Source organism: Procambarus clarkii, chromosome 39 (genome assembly GCF_040958095.1).
Source record: "Procambarus clarkii isolate CNS0578487 chromosome 39, FALCON_Pclarkii_2.0, whole genome shotgun sequence".
In the NCBI taxonomy this organism is placed as follows: Eukaryota; Metazoa; Arthropoda; class Malacostraca; order Decapoda; family Cambaridae; genus Procambarus; species Procambarus clarkii.
The window spans coordinates 3,400,891-3,419,580 of NC_091188.1; the positions used below are offsets into that span (position 1 = coordinate 3,400,891).

Here is an 18,690-nt window from a genome sequence, read left to right on the forward strand (position 1 = left end):
GTTGACCATACAGATGGCCTTACACCCGACTTTGAAAATCCACTTGTAAGGACCAAGGTATGTCTTCCAAGTGATACTTTGAAGGAAACAGAACCTCAGGATGTGTGGGTTCAGACAATCTTGAGGTTATCTTGAGATGATTTCGGGGCTTAGTGCCCCCACGGCCCGGTCCTCGATCAGGCCTCCATCCCCAAGAAGCAGCCCGTGACAGCTGACTAACCCCCAGGTACCTATTTTACTGCTAGGTAACAGGCCCATCAAGGTGAAAGAAACTCTGCCCATTGTTTCTCGCAAGCGGCCGGGACCACAGGAACACGCGTCCAGTGTTCTGTCCGCTCAACCACTGGTAGCCACCCCCCCCCCCCCCCCCCCCAATGAGTCCAATGTTCCAGAAACTAAGGCTGTTCCATCTACCAAAGAACAAAGAACCCTACCAGCATAAGTCTCCAGCCTAGAAAGGAATAAGATGCCGAAATGAAGGGAAGAAATACAAAAAAACATCGTTGATTATACAATAATTAAATGCCTCTTTCTGGTAGGTCTTTGGTGGCTCCCTGTTGCTAGTTGCTCTGGATTGCTTTGTGCCTATCAAGTCACACCAGTCGCTTGCAATTCACTAAAAACTACTGAGGGACCAGAGGCCAAATCCTAACCCTCTCACAAAGGTATAGAGAGCAGGATGATCAATTGATCACGCTGCTTACTGAGAAATCAGTTACCAGATAACAAGAGGACACATCTAAACAACTCAGAAATTGAGATGCCAAGTAATAAGATCATTCACCTGCAAGCAGCAACTGATTATTACTAAGTGGCAGCACTGGGACGCTCCCAGATCCACCAGTGGAACACCCCAGTCATAAGCTGACTGAAAGCAACTAACCTATGTCCCTGGAAAGCAAGGGACCCAGGGAGCCACCAAAGACCCAAATGAAAGAGGCACTTCATTACATTCAAAGCTGGTTTTGTGGGAGAGCTCCACTGTGGCTCCATTTGCTATAACACTACAGAGAATAAAACAAAAAAGTGAAACTCACCAGGAAAATAGGAGAGTAAAAGCCTGCAACCCCCAGAGAAGAGGAGAATCAGTGACTGGGGAATCCAACCCAATGTTAAACAAGTCTGGCACAGCCACAGAACACTGACAAGGCAATACACCGCCAATACTCCGAGCCTGAATATCGGCTCAGGCTATATTAGCATATAGGATATATTAGACAACAAAGCTGCAAACCAGACAACAAATGATGCACTCCCACTACCAAAGGAGAACAAGAAGCTCCCCAACCCAACCTGGAAGCGAGAGCCAACGAACACAATGCTTTATAAAAACAAAACAAAATCACAAACTGAAAGGGTAACAGGGGACCAAGGAGAAAAGAAAAACCAAAACCCAATCCAGAAACCAAGAAGGCTCGGGAAAAGAATGACCAAGCAGGTAGTGAAATAAATGCCTGAGACAACATACAAAATACCACCAACAAAGTGTTGATGCTGAACACTAACAAAAGTGGCTCTGCCACTACCGTTCAACACAGGCGATAGCATTTGGCAATTTACAAGTGATGCGAGTGATGCGCCACCCAAGAACACCAGAAAGATCAAACTGACCACATGCCACTCAAGTGTTCGGGTACAGTACAAGTCATGCAAAACCTCCACGGAAAAGAAAGAGTTTGTCCACAAGTCAGGAAAAAGCAGGAACCTCATAATGTAATCAATAAGCAGAGGCAGACTGCTTATATCGTTCTGTTCTTATTCAGACTGCTTAAGTTCCTCTTGAATTTATAAATATGATTTCACTGTCTCTCATACAGGTTTTTTGTGACTGCTCCAAACACAATCTAATTCTGCTTGGGAGCCATTTATGGACAGAACTTCATTTGTTTTTAACCAAGCCTTGAATGTTGGCACTTAAAAATGACTTTCCATTTTTTAAGAGTAATTTCTAGGAGGTTGTGATAAGTTCTTTTCCGTCTTCATTCTGATGCAAGAGTAGTATTGTTTAGGAAATGATTCATCCAGTTTTGGTAGTAGTAATGGTACTGTGGAGTGTGGTTGTTTCTGCTGAACTGGGGAGTGTAGGATGTGCATGCTTCATGAATGAATGTCCAATTTGGAGTACAATCTTCTGCATTTCTCCATCCCCTCCCACACATTTGCATTGTTTTGTCTGCTCCCATAACCTATCTGCCCAGCCCTCTTTCTGTATGCTTTTAAAACCATCTTAAAATTGCAGGGTAGTGGGCTTTCCATCTCAAATTCAGTTTCTCTCGCATGTGAAATTCTGGGTATTCGTGATCCTAGCATTTCCTATTGTCAATTAAAAGCTAACAATTTAGAATTTAAAAATCTGCAATTTGCATGCTTGCTTCATTAGCACATTCCAACATTTTTGGGTATGGGTGAAACTGCATTTTGCACCTTTGGTTCCATATCTGCAATTTTTCATGTGCAGTGATTCTGTTGTACATGTGCAGTGATTCTGTTGTACATGTGCAGTGATTCTGTTGTACATGTGCAGTGATTCTGTTGTACATGTGCAGTGATTCTGTTGTACATGTGCAGTGGATCTGTATGTACTCTTGTGCTGGTATTTGCAACCTGATCTTATCTTTGGTGTCAGCTACGTCTTCTAGAATTTATGTTTATCTATATCTGCTCTGTTGCTAATGTGGCTCTCATTATTAATGTTATAATTTGGCCTGTCAACATTGACGTTATCATTTTAACCATCAATTCTGTTATTTTTCACACTAGCAATGTGGCTGTTGAATTTAGTGGCTTATGCAGTTTGTTGTGTGTTAGAATTAATCTTATTCAAATTTGCATACATACATGACAATTGCTCTGCAAAGGTCAGTTTATGTACATCGGGCACCTCTCTAATCAGTTTGATTAGGTCTGTTCAGATCTATCTGTCTCTAACCAGTCCAGGGAAGATAATTCTGTGCAGCCCGTATGGAATTTTTTTTTCCACATTTTATACCTCAAGTCTTGCCTCAAAATGGCTTGACACCTCCCACAGTCTGACATGTTGCTTAGCTCATCCTGGGTAGTCCTGTTATTTTCCCAGGAAGAACTATAGTTACTGACTGTTCACGGCAAATAATGTTGCATTTTCGTATTTGTGATATTTGCTTAGCACCTTTATGCTAGCTGTGATTACAGAACCATTAGGCTTTGTAATCACAGATCACCAGAAAACTACTGATGGGCCAACCCAGAAATGTTTCCAGACTACATGCAATACCAAATTAAATACAGTATAAAGAAATACTGTACTGCCAAAAGTGTGTACAAGAAATATGAAGATTCAATTAGTAAGTGTAAATATGACCTAACACAAGAGAAGCTGGATGCAAGGAAGTCTTTTATGTCTATCTCTCTATGGCAGTACAGTATTTTCATGTACATTAAAATCCCATTTGTCTACAGCATCACCTGAACTCCATCATAGTATGTAAAAAAAAAAAATGCAATTAAATGAAAATAACAAAAACATAATGAAAATAAAAATGCATATTAAGCATGCACTTATCAAATTATATTTTAAAGTACTATACTTACCACAGTTGTAGCACCGACCATAACCCCCATAGTATACATTTTCATCCCCAGATAATGAGGAAGAATCTGTATTGACACTGGTATCAGTAGTGTCAGTACTGCTGCTCAGTGTAATTGCCTCTGATATTCCAGTTTCTCTTCTTTGAGAAACTGTTCTGATATTATTATGACTTTGATGCGCTGGTTCTCTTCTCTGCTGTTGGATGTTTAATGCTTGAGGAGCTGCAATGATTTCTCCAATCATCTGATTGTGTCCAGTGTGAATTTGTCTTGCCTGTGCTTGGACTTCTCTTTGCCTTGTGCTGTAAGTTGAGAATTATTCATTAGATCCTACTACAATGGGATCTTCCGGGGTACCCAAGCCACTATTACCTGGAAAGTGTCGTCTAGAAGTCGGAGGCCTCCAGTATCTATCATGTATGTAATTGTCGGTATAAGCTCGAGATACTTCAGCTCTATGACTAGAAGATGAGCGGCGGGAACCACTACTAGTCTCATTACGAGCAAGTGGACCAGATACATTTTGCACTGGTCTTAGAGGTTCATTTCTTGACACTGGCATCCGTCTTCTTTCAACATGATGAGCATCCACAGGGGGCCTGTTGGTGCTAACATTATCTGGATGCACATGGCCCCCCCACCTGTAATAACACCACCACATGCCTCTGTTAGTTCAGCTAAAATTATCAGTTATTAGAAAGCAAAATTGTATCACAGTTGATGAGGCATTTACTAATCAGGAAAACATTTGAAAATACTGTACCTACCTAAAAGGCATGAGTACATGTCAATTTTTTAAAAGCAATCAGTACAAAAGGCATTACTGATCTCTATTTGCTCAGTTACAAGCATTTTTTAATAACTATTTACTGGGAATAAAAATAATAAAATGTCTAACAAGATTTTCTAGTGGCAGTGGTCTAGAGAGGGGGGGGGTCAAATATTATATAAACATGGCGGATCATATATATATCCTCCTCGATTCCAGGAAAACAAAGCTAATTTAAGATAAAGGTGCAATTAACTTAGCCAAATGTACCTGTGGTCAAATATTAATTTATGTCAATAAAGTCTAATAAAGAAAGAGCTTAAAAATATGGTTCTTCATGCTGAGTTCAAGGCAACTCTTAGCTGTCCGTGTCAAGTACAATACAGTACTGTACAATATCTAGATTGTGTAATACATCTGTGGGGTAAATCACCCACGTATAGTAATATTTTATTCTGACCTCATAATTATTTCCAGCCACATGGCATAATTATGCATGGTAGTCAAGAAGGTAGGTCAAGAAGAAGATAACCTCAAGATAGTGTTCATGCTAACAGCTACTGAAGAATAAATATATCTTGGCCGCATATTTCTTTAAGTAAGAGGAATTAAAGAGCAGTACGTATAAGAGTTAGGTATACTGATCCCTGAACAAAGTTGTCTGCCACTGTTAAAGCAAGAGATTAAGGAAATACCAGGTGTGAAAAAGTGTGGAGAATGTTTAGTCATGACTAAATAGTCACGAGATTGCACAAGAAGCAAAGATATTTCATTCAATGATATTTTTTTAGATTTCACTTAGCTATATTATGTATAATATAATAAGACAATTTGACAAGTGTCTAATATAATTTATATTAAGGATGAATGGAACAAAGTAAAAGACTGGTGATAGCCGTATTCCATTAACCAGATTGGTTCACCTACTCAAGACCGGTACCAAAATCTGACTCACTCAATAGAGAGAATGGGAATCTGGGGGATCAAAGATCACCACAGTAACCAAAAAAGACCACCAGCAAGGTACAGCGTGCCAAAACAAACAATGGCATGGATTACATTTGCAATGCTGATTCTAGCTACTTATGTGTGTATGTGCTCCTTACACTCTTGGCCATGGCTCTCCTGGTTGGATCACAATCCGCTGTGATCCAACCTAACCTAACCCCACCTGGGACAAAGACAGTCACACACGTGACCCAAGCATACCCCCTCTCCCGAAGCCTTATATAAGACAGCTCAGAGCAAGCAAGCTGCAAAAGATGAAGGGGTATCAAAAATCATCAGTGGGGATCAGTCTCTGGGTTATCCAAACCAGAACAGCAACACGAACAGCGCAAGTGGGAAACCTCTCCTACAAAGTAGCAGCCACCCGATAAGCACCACCCTGAAGGAGGCTCAGCCAAATTAGGACCCCCAATGACAACACATGGCATAGGCCTTAGGAAGCTATCCTGTACCCAAGAGAAAGCATGGCAGAGCCAGAATGAAAAACAGTCGGCATTGACTAAAACTGAGGTACCTGTATATCCCTGTAATTTATGTCCCAATGGGTATGGTCCCCGAGGACCATACCTAGTGGGACCGCCAACTCATCCCAGCCAACAGAGAAAAGCAGGTCAACAATTCTTCCAGGTGGAATAAGCACTGGCTTCCCAGAAAGTTACACAAATAGGTACACATGCCAGGAACAAGGAAAACATTGTCTGGAAGTTGGCAACCTTACCTTGATCTATACCTAATGAGGGAAGGCATACGAGACCATTGATAAGGAAGAATAATTTAACATGAGAGACGGAATCCATATTCATCACAGCATTTCTGGTTGAAAGAGCGAAATGGAAGAAGGCATAGAAGTGCACCTGGCCTCACTCGAAGCAAAATACAAGCAGAGAATATATAATGTGGGAGGTACAAAACAATTATTTGATATAAATTGAACAAAACAAAGCAATGACCACTCATGGCAAAACTATTCCAGAGATAAGGCAACACCACTTAGCTGAAAAAATTAGCATTGCAACGATCCCCCTTTGGTGACTGATACCGTGTGAGGGAGTGAGGTGGGAGGTTGGTCATTACTCAGGGTGACCTCGACTGCCATCTGATGGCAGCTGGGTGCATCAGGGGTGGGGATTTTTCACCTATGGCAATGATCAGTTGCCTTGCTTGGCTCAGGGCTCATTTATTTTTTTTCAAGCAGTCACTTGTTTTGTTTTGGTTAACCTTTCTGGTGGTGTTTCCTCAGTTTTCGAAAGATCTCTGATCTTGCCTCAAAGAGCATGCTAGATTCTAGTCCTACCTCCTGGTAGGTCAGAGGTTAGCATAGGTCTCAGAAACCTGGTTTACCAGTACCAGCAAGTAAGCTCAACAGAGCTACCGAGTTGATTCTACCAGAAAAAAAATACTGTACAGTATATATAAAATAATCCAGTAATAAAAATTAAGTACTGTACCCATAATCAAGATACCTGATAATCCTTACAAAGCTTAAAGTTGTTAAACCACCTCCATACTCACCTAGGGTGAGAGAATGATTACCGATGCAACCTGAGAAGGTAAATCTACGTAAGAGTGCGCACTTGCCTAGCACTAAAATAATAAAATTATACACTTTTAAAGAATACAACATGCACAATACCCCACTTTACAACAATAATAATAAATGTTTCATTATAAGCCTAATCACTAAAAAATTAATATAAATACCCAAAGAATACAGCATGACAAACAGTATCTTCCTTACAAGCATGTGTGTCTGAGTCTAAAGAACTTCTCACCAAATATTACCCACATGTACACCAGCTGATTGACAGTTGAGAGGCGGGACCAAAGAGCCGAAGCTTAACCATCTGCAAGCACAACTAGGCGAGTACAACAAAACAGGCACAGTAAAATAGTAGCATAATTTACCCAGAAAAAATATATGCCAGACTGATGTTCGGCATTGCTTATATCATTCTGAAATTCGTATCTACTACACCCATATTGCATACTTTTATATTTAATGGGAGAGTTTTCACTCTTAAATACTGTACTTGCAACATATCAGAATAACTTTTATCTGTGCACAATATGTAATGTATTTATATTTATTATTTACTCCAAGATCTTAATACTCTTAATATGCAACTGGGACCCATTCAAGCTTGTTCGCATTTGTGTTGCTCACGATTTGATTTCATCAAATCACCTCACCAAGTGAGATGATTTGATGAAATACCTATGCCCAAGTTGACCACCAAGCGCTGTCGGATCTTGGATAAATAGTTTCACGACTACCAAGATTTTGTACAGTGTGGTCTAGCGGTAAAGGTACCAGGTGCATAGTGCTCCCGGCTGTATGTATGTATGTGTATGTATGTATGTGTATGTATGTATGTGTGTGTATGTGTGTGTGTGTATGTGTATGTATGTGTGTGTGTATGTGTATGTATGTGTGTGTGTGTGTGTATGTATGTGTGTGTGTGTCTGTATGTATGTATGTATGTAATGTATGTATGTATATATGTATATATGTATGTATGTATGTATATATGTATATATGTGTATATGTATATATATATATATATGTATATATATATATATATATATATATATATATATATATATATATATATATATATATATATATATATATATATACATATATATATATATATATATATATATATATATATATATATATATATATATATATATATATATATATATATATATATATATATATATCTGATTCATCAATATACAATATAGTCATATTTACCCAAAATGTGACAAAGGCTTAATGTTGGAGATGCTAGGAAGAATTACAACCTACAATAAAAGCTAACATTTAAACAAGTCACCAAGGCTTTATATATATATATATTGCAACACACTCTACAAAAGTCCACATACATATGCTTTATTTTATTATCATTATTTTGCCACCAGTATTAGAAATGTTAGTATTTATCTAAGTAACGCCCCCATCCACCAATGCTACACAAGTGTAAACACTAGCACCAGGCATGAGAATATGTGAAGATAAAACCACAGCACTATTCAATCCCGACTTTAGGAATCAGATTTGACCAAACAACACACTAGAAGGTGAAGGGACGACAACGTTTCGGTCCGTCCTGGACCATTCTCAAGTCGATTTCACAATCGACTTGAGAATGGTCCAGGACGGACCGAAAAGTCGTCGTCCCTTCACCTTCTAGTGTGTGGTCTGGTAAAATTACTTTAGCCACGCTATTGTGACTCATGGCCTGCTTTAGGAATCAGACAAACAAGCAAGAAATTGTTTTTAAATAGATACAAATTACAACGTGATCTTGGAATCGTATGCATGTTGTCATTTAAAAAAAATATAAAAGCCCATTAACTGGCAAAAAAACAGGAGCAGGTAAAGATCAGAAGCAACGACGACAGAGGTCTTGAAACAAATTGTTCCTTTTGAGGAGGCATCCACTATGCAGTATATTAACCCCCCTGCACTGCACACCTGTTTTTGGCAAAACTGTCATAGTGCAATTGTTAAGGACATATTTTTGCTATTTTTATAAATGTTCAGGTAAAGTTAATGTCAAAATGTTTCCAAACTCAACTATTTTCATTTCAAAACACAAAGAATGATGAAAACATTAAAAACCCTTAAAATATAGCCTAAGTAAAAAATAGCACAACTCTCAGAACGACTTTTTGTTGGCTGGCGCAGTTACGGGGTTAAGTAGTTAAGGGGTTATAACAGCAACAATAAAAAAATTTAGAATAATGATAAATGGTCTGAATCCTTGTAAAAAAAAAATTAAATATAGTGCAAATATTTCTTGCCTATTTATTTTGCATATATGGTGTACAGTAACTAAAATTACTTTTTATTTTTTTACTCTATATTCCTCCTTATCTAGTGCAGTAAAGGGACCAGGTTAAATCCCTGTGCATGAAAGAAATATTTAGGCATGTTTCTCTTCACGCGACTCCATTCACCCAGCAGTAAATAGGCATCCGAGAGTTCGGCAATTGTTATTGGCTGCACCCTGGAGAAGGTCAGTAACTGGCCAAGTCGGACATCGACAAGCCTATGTAGAGGCTTCTTAGCCACGACATTATGAGGACAATTATGTCGCGTTTACAAGTTAGAGATACCTTAAAAGGATAGGAGCTGGTTATTGGAAGTCTTTTTTTTTTTTTTTTTTTTTTTTTTAATCTTAAAAGGCCAAGAAAAGAATATCAGAACCCCATTTGTAACAAAAGAGATAAAGCAGCATTATGGAGCATGAACTGTCTTATGGCCACAAGAGCATTTTTGGCTAATTCAGGCATAGATAATTTAACCTGAATGTTCACTACACCCCAGCTATATTTACTTATATTTATAAGAATTCTTATATTCTTGTAAAGCCACTAACATGCATAGCATTTCGGGCAGGCCCCTAATCCTATTGTTTTCCCTGGAAAACGACCTGCCAAATCATTTAACAACCAGGTACCCATTCATTGCTGGGTGAACAGAGGCTACACTTAAGAACTGGCACCCGGTCAATCCTCCCCGGCCAGGATATTACCCAGGCCAAAGCACTCACGAAGCGCCGGGCGAGTGCTTTACCACTACACCACGGGGACTTCTATATATATACACCTCTATTTCAACTACACAATCACAATAATGTATCTTGAGAAGAAAGTCCCTCTGCAGATACTACTTCCAAAGATTTTAAAATAAAACTTACCCATTTCTATTTCTTCCTCTGCCGCCTCTTCTGCCCCGACCCCTTGGTGCTGCTGCTGCTGCAGCTGCTGCTTGAGCTTGGGCTAGAGATGCTGCTTCAACAACAGCTGTGGGGGATATAATAATAAATATTACAAACAACCATCAAAGATACACAAAGGATTTAAAAAAAATGCAAACAGCAGCAGACCATTATACACAAATGGTTTGTAATGGTCTGATTGTTTATGGAGAGCTAGTGGTGGTATAATGTAAGGTTTGGCTTTCAAGAAAAGTACATTTCTAATCCGTTTGTAAATGTACACAAGGTATTACATAGTTATATAATTTGGTAAGCACTTCCCTATGTTTACTATGAAATTAAAAAAAATATATTTTGCTTTGAGTGAAGATGTTTGACTTCAATTTTAAAGCCATTGTTTCAAGTGATATTAGACAATGCAATATTACAGCATTTTTTAAGTAAAGATTGTCATGCCTTTTAATGACCTTAAATACTTGTATTAATTAAATCACTTAACAAGATTGAAGAAATTTGGCTCCCTTAAATAGGCTTCAGATGATTTATTAACCCTCATACTGCTTACTGATTTTTTTCCCTATCTAGATGTGCATAAACAAATTCTCTATACAACCTTTATTTCTGATGTGGAGGGAAAAAAAATTATACAGGTAATTATCTTAGTTTGGCCACAGTGAGATGCAGAAATGTTACTGTCATATTCTGAAAATTAATTTTCAGGTAAACTATTTTGAATATATTTCTCCTTATAGGTCTTCCTGGCACATAAAAATTCTTGAAATTATGCAGTGTAAATGTTCCTCAGTATAGGCATCAGTAAATTTACTGATCCACTTACTGATGCCTATACTCAGAAACACTGACACTACGCAAAATTTCAAGAGTTTTTATGGACCAGGAAGACCCATAAGGAGAAATGATAAAGACAAATCTATTCAGGTGATGCACCCAAAATGGTGCCAATTGTTTAATACTGCACAGGAAGGAAAGAAACAAACCAAGGCTTTCAGATTTGTTTCCCAATATGGCAAACAATTGCCAGAGGTCTCTAGTGTAGAATGACAACCACATAAAATATTTAGCTTTGATTATTGAGGCACTTCAAATCTTTCACAAACTGCAGGAGCGCCATGGATCAATTGTTTCAGACTGACAAGAGCAGGTTTAAGGGTTAACCTTACGAGCTACTCATGCCCGTGCCACCTCTTGGGTGGCTTAATATTCATCAATCAATCAATCAAGGATTAATGATTCACAAAAGCCTGATCAAATTTAACAAGTGTGGAGCTATCCAGGTGGTAAGCAGCATGGAGCCCACTCTGAGATCTCCTTGAAATGACAGGGGAAGGCAGACTGGGACAGAGAGAGAAATTTCCTTAATGCAGCCTCAAAAGCAACAGCATTGCTTGTAAAATAGTCATTACTGTAATTGTCTCACTGTCATTCACTGTTTCTAGTTATGTAATCTTTCGATAAAAATAACATCTAATATCTGGTTTAGAGAACATATTAACAATGTTTGCATATATATACAATACCTTTCCTTTCTGCAACAATCTCTGCTCTCCTTCTCTTCATTTCTTCCGATAAGGTTGGCACAATCTTCTCGATGAAATTATCAACTACAAGAGAGCGTGTCTCAGACGTAATGGGAGCACGGCAGTTTGGACACTCTTTCTTATTCTTTTTCCATTGGTCAATACAGTATCTGCAGAATGTATGGCTGCAATTCAGCATTATGGCCTGAAAATGAATTTGATTAAAATAATAATCAGTGTGGTCAGGGTGGTAATTGCACTGGTAATGTTAGTACATTTGTTTAATCCTTTCAATGCTGGTACAGTAATAAAAAAAAAATTCTACCGATACCCCCACCCCATAAAACTTGTGACAGCCGGTACTACCATCAGAAACAAGTTGTCCTAATACTAGTTAATAACCAATAGTTGGAAGAGCAATAAATAGGTATCCAGTGATGCCTGTTTTTTTTAGGGTAGGGCTCTTGACTAAAACAGATTTATGACTGATAGCAACCAGTCCCACAGTGGTGGATTCAGCTAAACTCTCCACTGTCTTAAATCCCAACACTTGCAGTGGAAAGGCCATTTGAAAAGGTCCTTATCATTGTTAGGAGACAAGTCAAAGAAAGAGCTAAAAGAAAAAGGTGATGCTGACCAATGAGACTCACACATCCCTAAGACTCTTTAACATAGATGAGTTTCATGTTAAATACCCCTAAACTTACAGTGATGAAGAGTTCATTGCAGATGGGGCATTGGAATTCATTTTCAAGAACATCAGAAACAGATTCCACAACCTCCTTCCTTGCATGTTCTGATGCTACTGCTGTTGACGCAAGCTCTTGTTCCAGTGACATTTTCTGGGCTTCCAGCATTTGCAGAGCTTCATGTAAACTAGCTAACTGAAAAACAAACAATAATATAAATTTAATAGTAAAACCAATATGAAAATTTAATATATAATTTCTCCCCCAATCTACCAGAGCTTGTGACCTTCCAGCCCTAAACAATGGAGGAGGGCAAGAAAGCAAGTAAACAAACGAGGTACACACTGGCCTCCAGTAGCCATCTTGGCACACACATTCAACACCAACTGCTAAACTTGTACATAACTCATAGCACAGGTAAAATATATCAGGCTAGTACAACAATAAACTTTACTATTTATTTCCAGCCTTTAACCCAAAATAATATTTACACAAATTTTATTAGTGTCATTCTAAATTGACTTGCGTGTATGAATGAAGCTTTTCTCACCTGTTCATGGTCATGAGCTTGAGCATGATGTAGCTCTTCTTGTAATCTGCTCTTATCCTCAAGTACCTGTTGCAAATCCTTCATGGCCTTCTCATGCACTACGGCTGTAGACTTCTCCACTTCTGCTGTTACTCTCTCTTGCATTCCTCTTTCCAATGACGACTATTTGAAAAATAAAAAATCCAGCGTTGAATGCAATGAAACGTCTTTTTCTGTTGGGCCACTCACTAGCTGCCCGACGCTACAGCTGATCAGCAACCAAGCCTTAAAGAACGCACTCACAAATGCCTAATCAAGACCAAAACCAGAGTTTGGCCCCTTAAAGAAGCAAAGTGGAGTTGGGGATCAGATCACCACAATACAGTACCATGAAAATCAAACCAAACAGCAAACAAGTGCTCTGAAACAGGCAACTGCTTAAGAGTAATTTGTAACCCTGATGATGTCAAAGCAAATAATTGTTACTGCAGCAAAATCACTGCCTAGATATAAGAAGTGTGGTATAAGAACTTCAGCTTCTGCTTTTATTTCCTCAATATCCCTCTTTAAATTACATTTTCTTTGCTTGGATCTTTGTGTTTGTAGACACCATAGCCTGCCCAACCAACAGAGAAATGAGGTAAACCTCTAGCATAAAGACTATTTAATCTCCACATAATCCCATCAACTCTTTGAAATGGCAAGATATCATTCTGACTCCAAGTTAACCAATAGTCACAAGATCCTTACATGTAGTGTCACTGTCATAAGCTTTAAGATGTTTTCTTGAGGGGTACAGCACAGAAAGAATGGTCATGTTATATGGCTCCCACTATCAGGAACAGGATGCCTATTATGCATACCTGGTTAATGGGGTTCTGGGAGTTGTTCTATTCCCCAAGCTCGGCCCGAGGCCAGGCTTGACTTGTGAGAGCTTGGTCCACTAGGCTGTTGCTTGCAGCGGCCCACAGGCCCACATACCCACCGCAGCCCAGTTGGTCCGGCACTCATTGGAGGAAATTATCTAGTTTCCTCTTGAAGATGTCCACTGTTGTTCCGGCAATATTTCTAATGCTCGCTGGGAGTATGTTGAACATATATCAAGATCCCCCCCCCTAGGCCAATAACTAACCTTTACCACGATGCAAACTGCAACAGTTCCTAACTTCGGGGTGTGCACCTATTTACTTCAAGATAAACAGAGGCACCAGGGCCATGTTAACATTCCCAAACGTCTGGTTCTGCTCAGGAATCGATTTCAGGACCTTTCGGACATAAGGTAACTGCATTCATAGAATTATCTTTAACTTTTTGTAGCTTTGTTGAACTAATTATTTTTTAGTTTCACTAATTATTCAAATAACTTTGGTTTTAAGTATAAATAAATAAAGTTATTTCATACATTGTGTGAAGTAACGTGAAACAAAGAACATATGAATAATCTAACTAGAACACCCATTTCCCCTACAACCAGCATAATTGCCGACCCATGAGTCCACATACCCAATGACTTCTCCACCTGGATCCTCTCAATTTGTATGAAACAATGACATTGATTTTTATTTTTTATTTGTTTGCATTTTCTTTACTTTGTTCATGTAAATGTATAATTTTATCCAAATTCTTGTATTTAATTTTTGTTGCACACATGAACCTGTGTGCAAAATCTGTTATATGATAACCACATTTAAATAGAAGTACTGTTTCGGCACATTTATGGCTTCAGAAGGTAGGCAATTCCAAGGGTTTATTACCCGATAGGCAAAAAAGCATCTCCTGTTTTCTGTTTTACATTGTGGCTTGTTGAGCTTGCAGCTGTTGGCCCTTGTGTGTTACATTCGACCTTTCAGAGAAGTGATCTAGAATAACATCTTCAAATTTGTTCAGCATTGCCAAAGGTCTCAATGAGATCAGTCTTGCTGTGCTTGGTTTGTTGTGTTATTAGTCCTGTGACCTTCAGCTGTTTCTGGCATGAGTATCGACTTATTTCTGCATTATTTTTCTCACTCTGAGCTGAACTTTCTCAAAAATAGGTATGTTTTTTTGATGGTGAGGTATTCCATGTATTATGGTGTCATATTTATGGCACTTGTCAATTTTTCAAAAACCTGTGACACTCAAAATGAAACAAATCCTGAAATTATTATTACATACAAGTAACATATAGTACATATACATAAGTAACAGTATAAGTAACAGGGAGGCCTGGTCGACGACCGGGCCGCGGGGATGCTAAGCCCCGGAAGCACCTCAAGATAACATATCAAGAGCTACTATACTTACCAATTTACTGCGCAATTCCTCCTCCTTGTCCTTGAGTTCAGAACCAAGAAGAGCATTTGTATGCTCTTTTTCAGCAAGTGCATTCTTAACACTTTCAAGTTCCCTCATAAGATTACATCGCTCCTGAGCCAACTCATCTTTCAACTTCTGTTTCTCTTGTTCAGCTTGTTTCTGCTCTGCCTCCTTGGCCCGGATAGCTGACTCCTTTTCTTGCACCTGTGCAAGATAATACAACTATGAAGTAAAGGCAAATCCTCAACCTTCAACATGCAATAAGTGATAAGTCATTTCACAGTCCAGTGTTCTTTGCTACCTTGGCACATCTAGAGGGAAAATGCATTACTTTTATACTACAGGCATACCTCAGAATAAGAGTTTAATCCGTTCCTGGAGACGCCTCGCCTTCCGAAAACTCGCATTCCGAAGTTAATTTCCCCATAAGAAATAAAGGGAAATGAATTAATCCGTTCCTGACTACCCCAAAAACCCCACATCAAACTAAATTTTTATACCTAATTTACCTAATTCATCTAAATAAACCTACAAAACTGTGTTCCAGTTATTACTTACCTTGCTGTCGAGTGCTGTAGGCGTATGGAAGATGGTGAGGAGGGGGGAGGAGGAGAGGAGTTACTGTTTGGAAGGGGAGTCCCCTTCCATAATCACATCACATAACCCCATGCCTTGTAACACTATGGATACCACTTCTCTTTCTAAATTTTTCAAACCAGCCCCTGCTTGCCTTAAACTCTTTCTTATCTGCATCACTCGTTGCAGGGGTATTCTTTAGAAGGTCTTCGTGCAACACCCTGGCTTTCTCACAAATAATGGCCTCCGAAACACTATCACCCCTCAACTCCTTGTCGTGTATCCAAATTAATAACAACTTTTCCACTTTTTCAAGTATTTGTGGTCTTTGTGCCGTTAATGTTCTTAATCCTTTTGCCACTTTAGCACCCATAATCTTATTTTTCTTCTTAAGTATAGTGCATATTGTTGATGTGGCTTTGTTGTACTGCCTACAAAGTTCAACAACACGTGTACCGTTCTCATGCTTCCGAATGATCTCTTGTTTCTCCTCTATTGTCATCCTCACATGAGCTTTCTGGCCTTTATCCTTACCACTGGCTTTCTTGGGACCCATGGTGAGATATATAATAACAAATTGTATAGACAAATCACCAAAAATCCAACAAAACACTGAAAATCCGCGAGAAGAATTGATGTGGGGGTAGTCACTGAGCGCGAGACAATGGTAAACTGAGGGGCGGCGGGGCGGAGGGGCGACGATCGCCGAACCACCACGCGCTAGGTCGGCCTGTACGCGTATCAACAAACTCGCGTCCCGAAGTAACCCTCGCCTTCTGAGACAAATTTTTGGAGTAAATACTGATCGCCTTCCGAAAACCTCGCATACAGGGACAATCGCATTCCGAGGTACCACTGTACAGTACTTCACTTTCATCTAATACAGTGTGCTTCAAATAAGCCTTTACTATGGATATTTTTATTAGTAATATAGGTAAAATCTGCATAAAACAATACAGTGAGAAAATTTAACTAGTCATGTAAAATTATATTCAACTAAAAAATATAGTATGTAATATTTTGCACGAGCAATATACCGTAGTAATATTTTGCATGCACATAATATGGACAAAAGAAGCTTATTTAAATTATAAGGAGGTAGGACAAGGAGACATCAGTAGAAGCTGGACATGCATGAGAATAAATAGAGAATCTTTGATGAACAGTATCCTTTATAAATTTTTATGCCATACAAAATCTTTTCTATCTATTAAAAAAGTAGGTTTCATACCTGCTGTCTTAACTCTTCTTTGTGACTCTCTGTAGCTTTAAGTTGATCCTGAAGGCGCTTACGTTCTTCTTCTAGCTTGAGCTCAAGGTTGGCCTTTTCCTTCTCTAGTCGGTGGAGGACACTCTCCTGTGTACGAGTTTTCAAGGATCATTAACATAAATCATGTTATAGTGCTTCTACTTTTATGAGCATATTTAGTAAGTTAAAAGTAGATACAACTACTTTTACAGTAGATACAACTACATAGAAGCCAGGTATAATTTGCAGGAACACCCCCTGTACTGCACAAATGAATAATTTTATATTGATAAAGATCAATTTAATTGTTCTATATAGTACGTCATAAAGTAAACAACAAAATTCTCCAATGCACTTTCTATTATCAATCCAGTAAGGTTTGGCATAACACAAAAGTTAACAATGCTATCTCACACCTTTTCCTGGAGAATACGGTTTCTTTGTTCCTCCTCTTTTCTTGCACGCTCCTCCAACGTTTTACGTTCATCATCCAACCGGCCTTGAAGCTGTGTTACCTATTGAATCACACATTAGGTAACACAAATAGACAAATATAAACCCTAATATGCTAATTTTAAATATACAGAATTAACAAAGGGTATTGTAGGTCCAGTATTGTATTGTAGGGTATTGTAGGTTCTGGAAAATGGTGGAGTTTAGGTATTAGCTAAACATAATGTACATTAACATAATGTACATTAATATAATTTGACCAACCTCCATAATATAGTACATGTGTAAGCTGATTAAGTTCATCAGCTTGGTACATGTACCTCTCACACCCTTAAACATGGAACACCTAAAGTGTATGCCTATCTATGTACCTTAAAGACTCTCTCCCATGGTACTCAAGGGAGTACCAAGGGAGAGTTAGGCGCTCCACTCACACCACATTCTAGGTTTCCAAGGCCTGGCATATGGCTGTGTGGTGGTGATGGAAATCGACTTCCAACACCACCACCACCACAGCCATATGCCAGGCTTTTGAAACCTTAAAAGGGGCTTAAGTGAAGCGCCTAACATCTATATCATCATCTACAGAGATCATCTATAATAAACACCAAAGTACTTGTTCACATTCCAAGGAGCTGCCAAGCTTCTATGTCCTCCTTTGATAACTATACAGCTATTGCCCTAAAGGTCCTAAACACTATTAAACCAAGTACTTGAGTGTATATTCATTAACACACTATATGATGAACCAGATACTTCCGACTTTCAGTTTCCATACAAAACTGGTTATTCAACGGTATTATGTGGTTTCTTGGATACTGAAGTACTGTATTCAGTACTATAACTCACAGGGTGGCTCTGTTCTCTTTAAAGTTTCTTGATGCTTGCAAAGCCTTTGGCAAAGCTGAACACACCAAACATTTTAGAGAATTGCTTAGTAAAAAAAAAGTGGTCCTGAAATTGCTAGACATGTATCTATATTTCTTATAAGGTGTGCAAAGTAGCTGTGAAATGGAGAAGTGTCCTCTGAAAAATTTTTAGTGAAGAATATGAGTCAACTTAAGTGCTGTTTTCAGTCCACTATTATTTGCAATCTATGTTGATCCACCGTTGAAAGAGTTAAGGGGCAGTAGAGCTGGCTGAAATAATATCTCCAGAAATAACTGGATAGTTAAGAAATATAACTAAAGGAGGATTAATGTACGTAATGGTGCAACAATTCTACAAGACAGAATACAACAACTAGTCAGCAGATAAAGTGGGGAAACCCACAGCTGGATA

At 38.6% G+C, this 18,690-nt stretch overlaps 1 protein-coding gene across 7 annotated transcripts in view; it reads right to left on the reverse strand.

The window, feature by feature from the left end:
- Nucleotides 1–18,690, reverse strand: part of LOC123760328 (E3 ubiquitin-protein ligase RNF8) — a 30,884-nt gene that overhangs the window by 4,953 nt on the left and 7,241 nt on the right. Inside the window, exons 6-14 of one of the 7 annotated variants that reach the window (XR_011230906.1) lie at nt 17,373–17,471; nt 16,939–17,064; nt 15,120–15,335; nt 12,858–13,019; nt 12,326–12,502; nt 11,619–11,823; nt 10,060–10,165; nt 6,860–6,889; nt 3,571–3,872 (exon numbers count right to left, since the gene is read on the reverse strand). Coding sequence is in view for 5 of the 7 variants with exons in the window: in XM_045745923.2 (XP_045601879.2) it covers nt 3,887–4,211; nt 10,060–10,165; nt 11,619–11,823; nt 12,326–12,502; nt 12,858–13,019; nt 15,120–15,335; nt 16,939–17,064; nt 17,373–17,471 (1,416 nt within the window). In the remaining 2 variants the exon portion in view is untranslated. Of the gene's footprint in view, nt 1–3,570; nt 4,212–6,859; nt 6,890–10,059; nt 10,166–11,618; nt 11,824–12,325; nt 12,503–12,857; nt 13,020–15,119; nt 15,336–16,938; nt 17,065–17,372; nt 17,472–18,690 lie in introns of those variants that run through there. The other 6 variants (XR_011230905.1, XM_045745922.2, XM_045745924.2 and 3 more) reach the window with 6 other exon arrangements.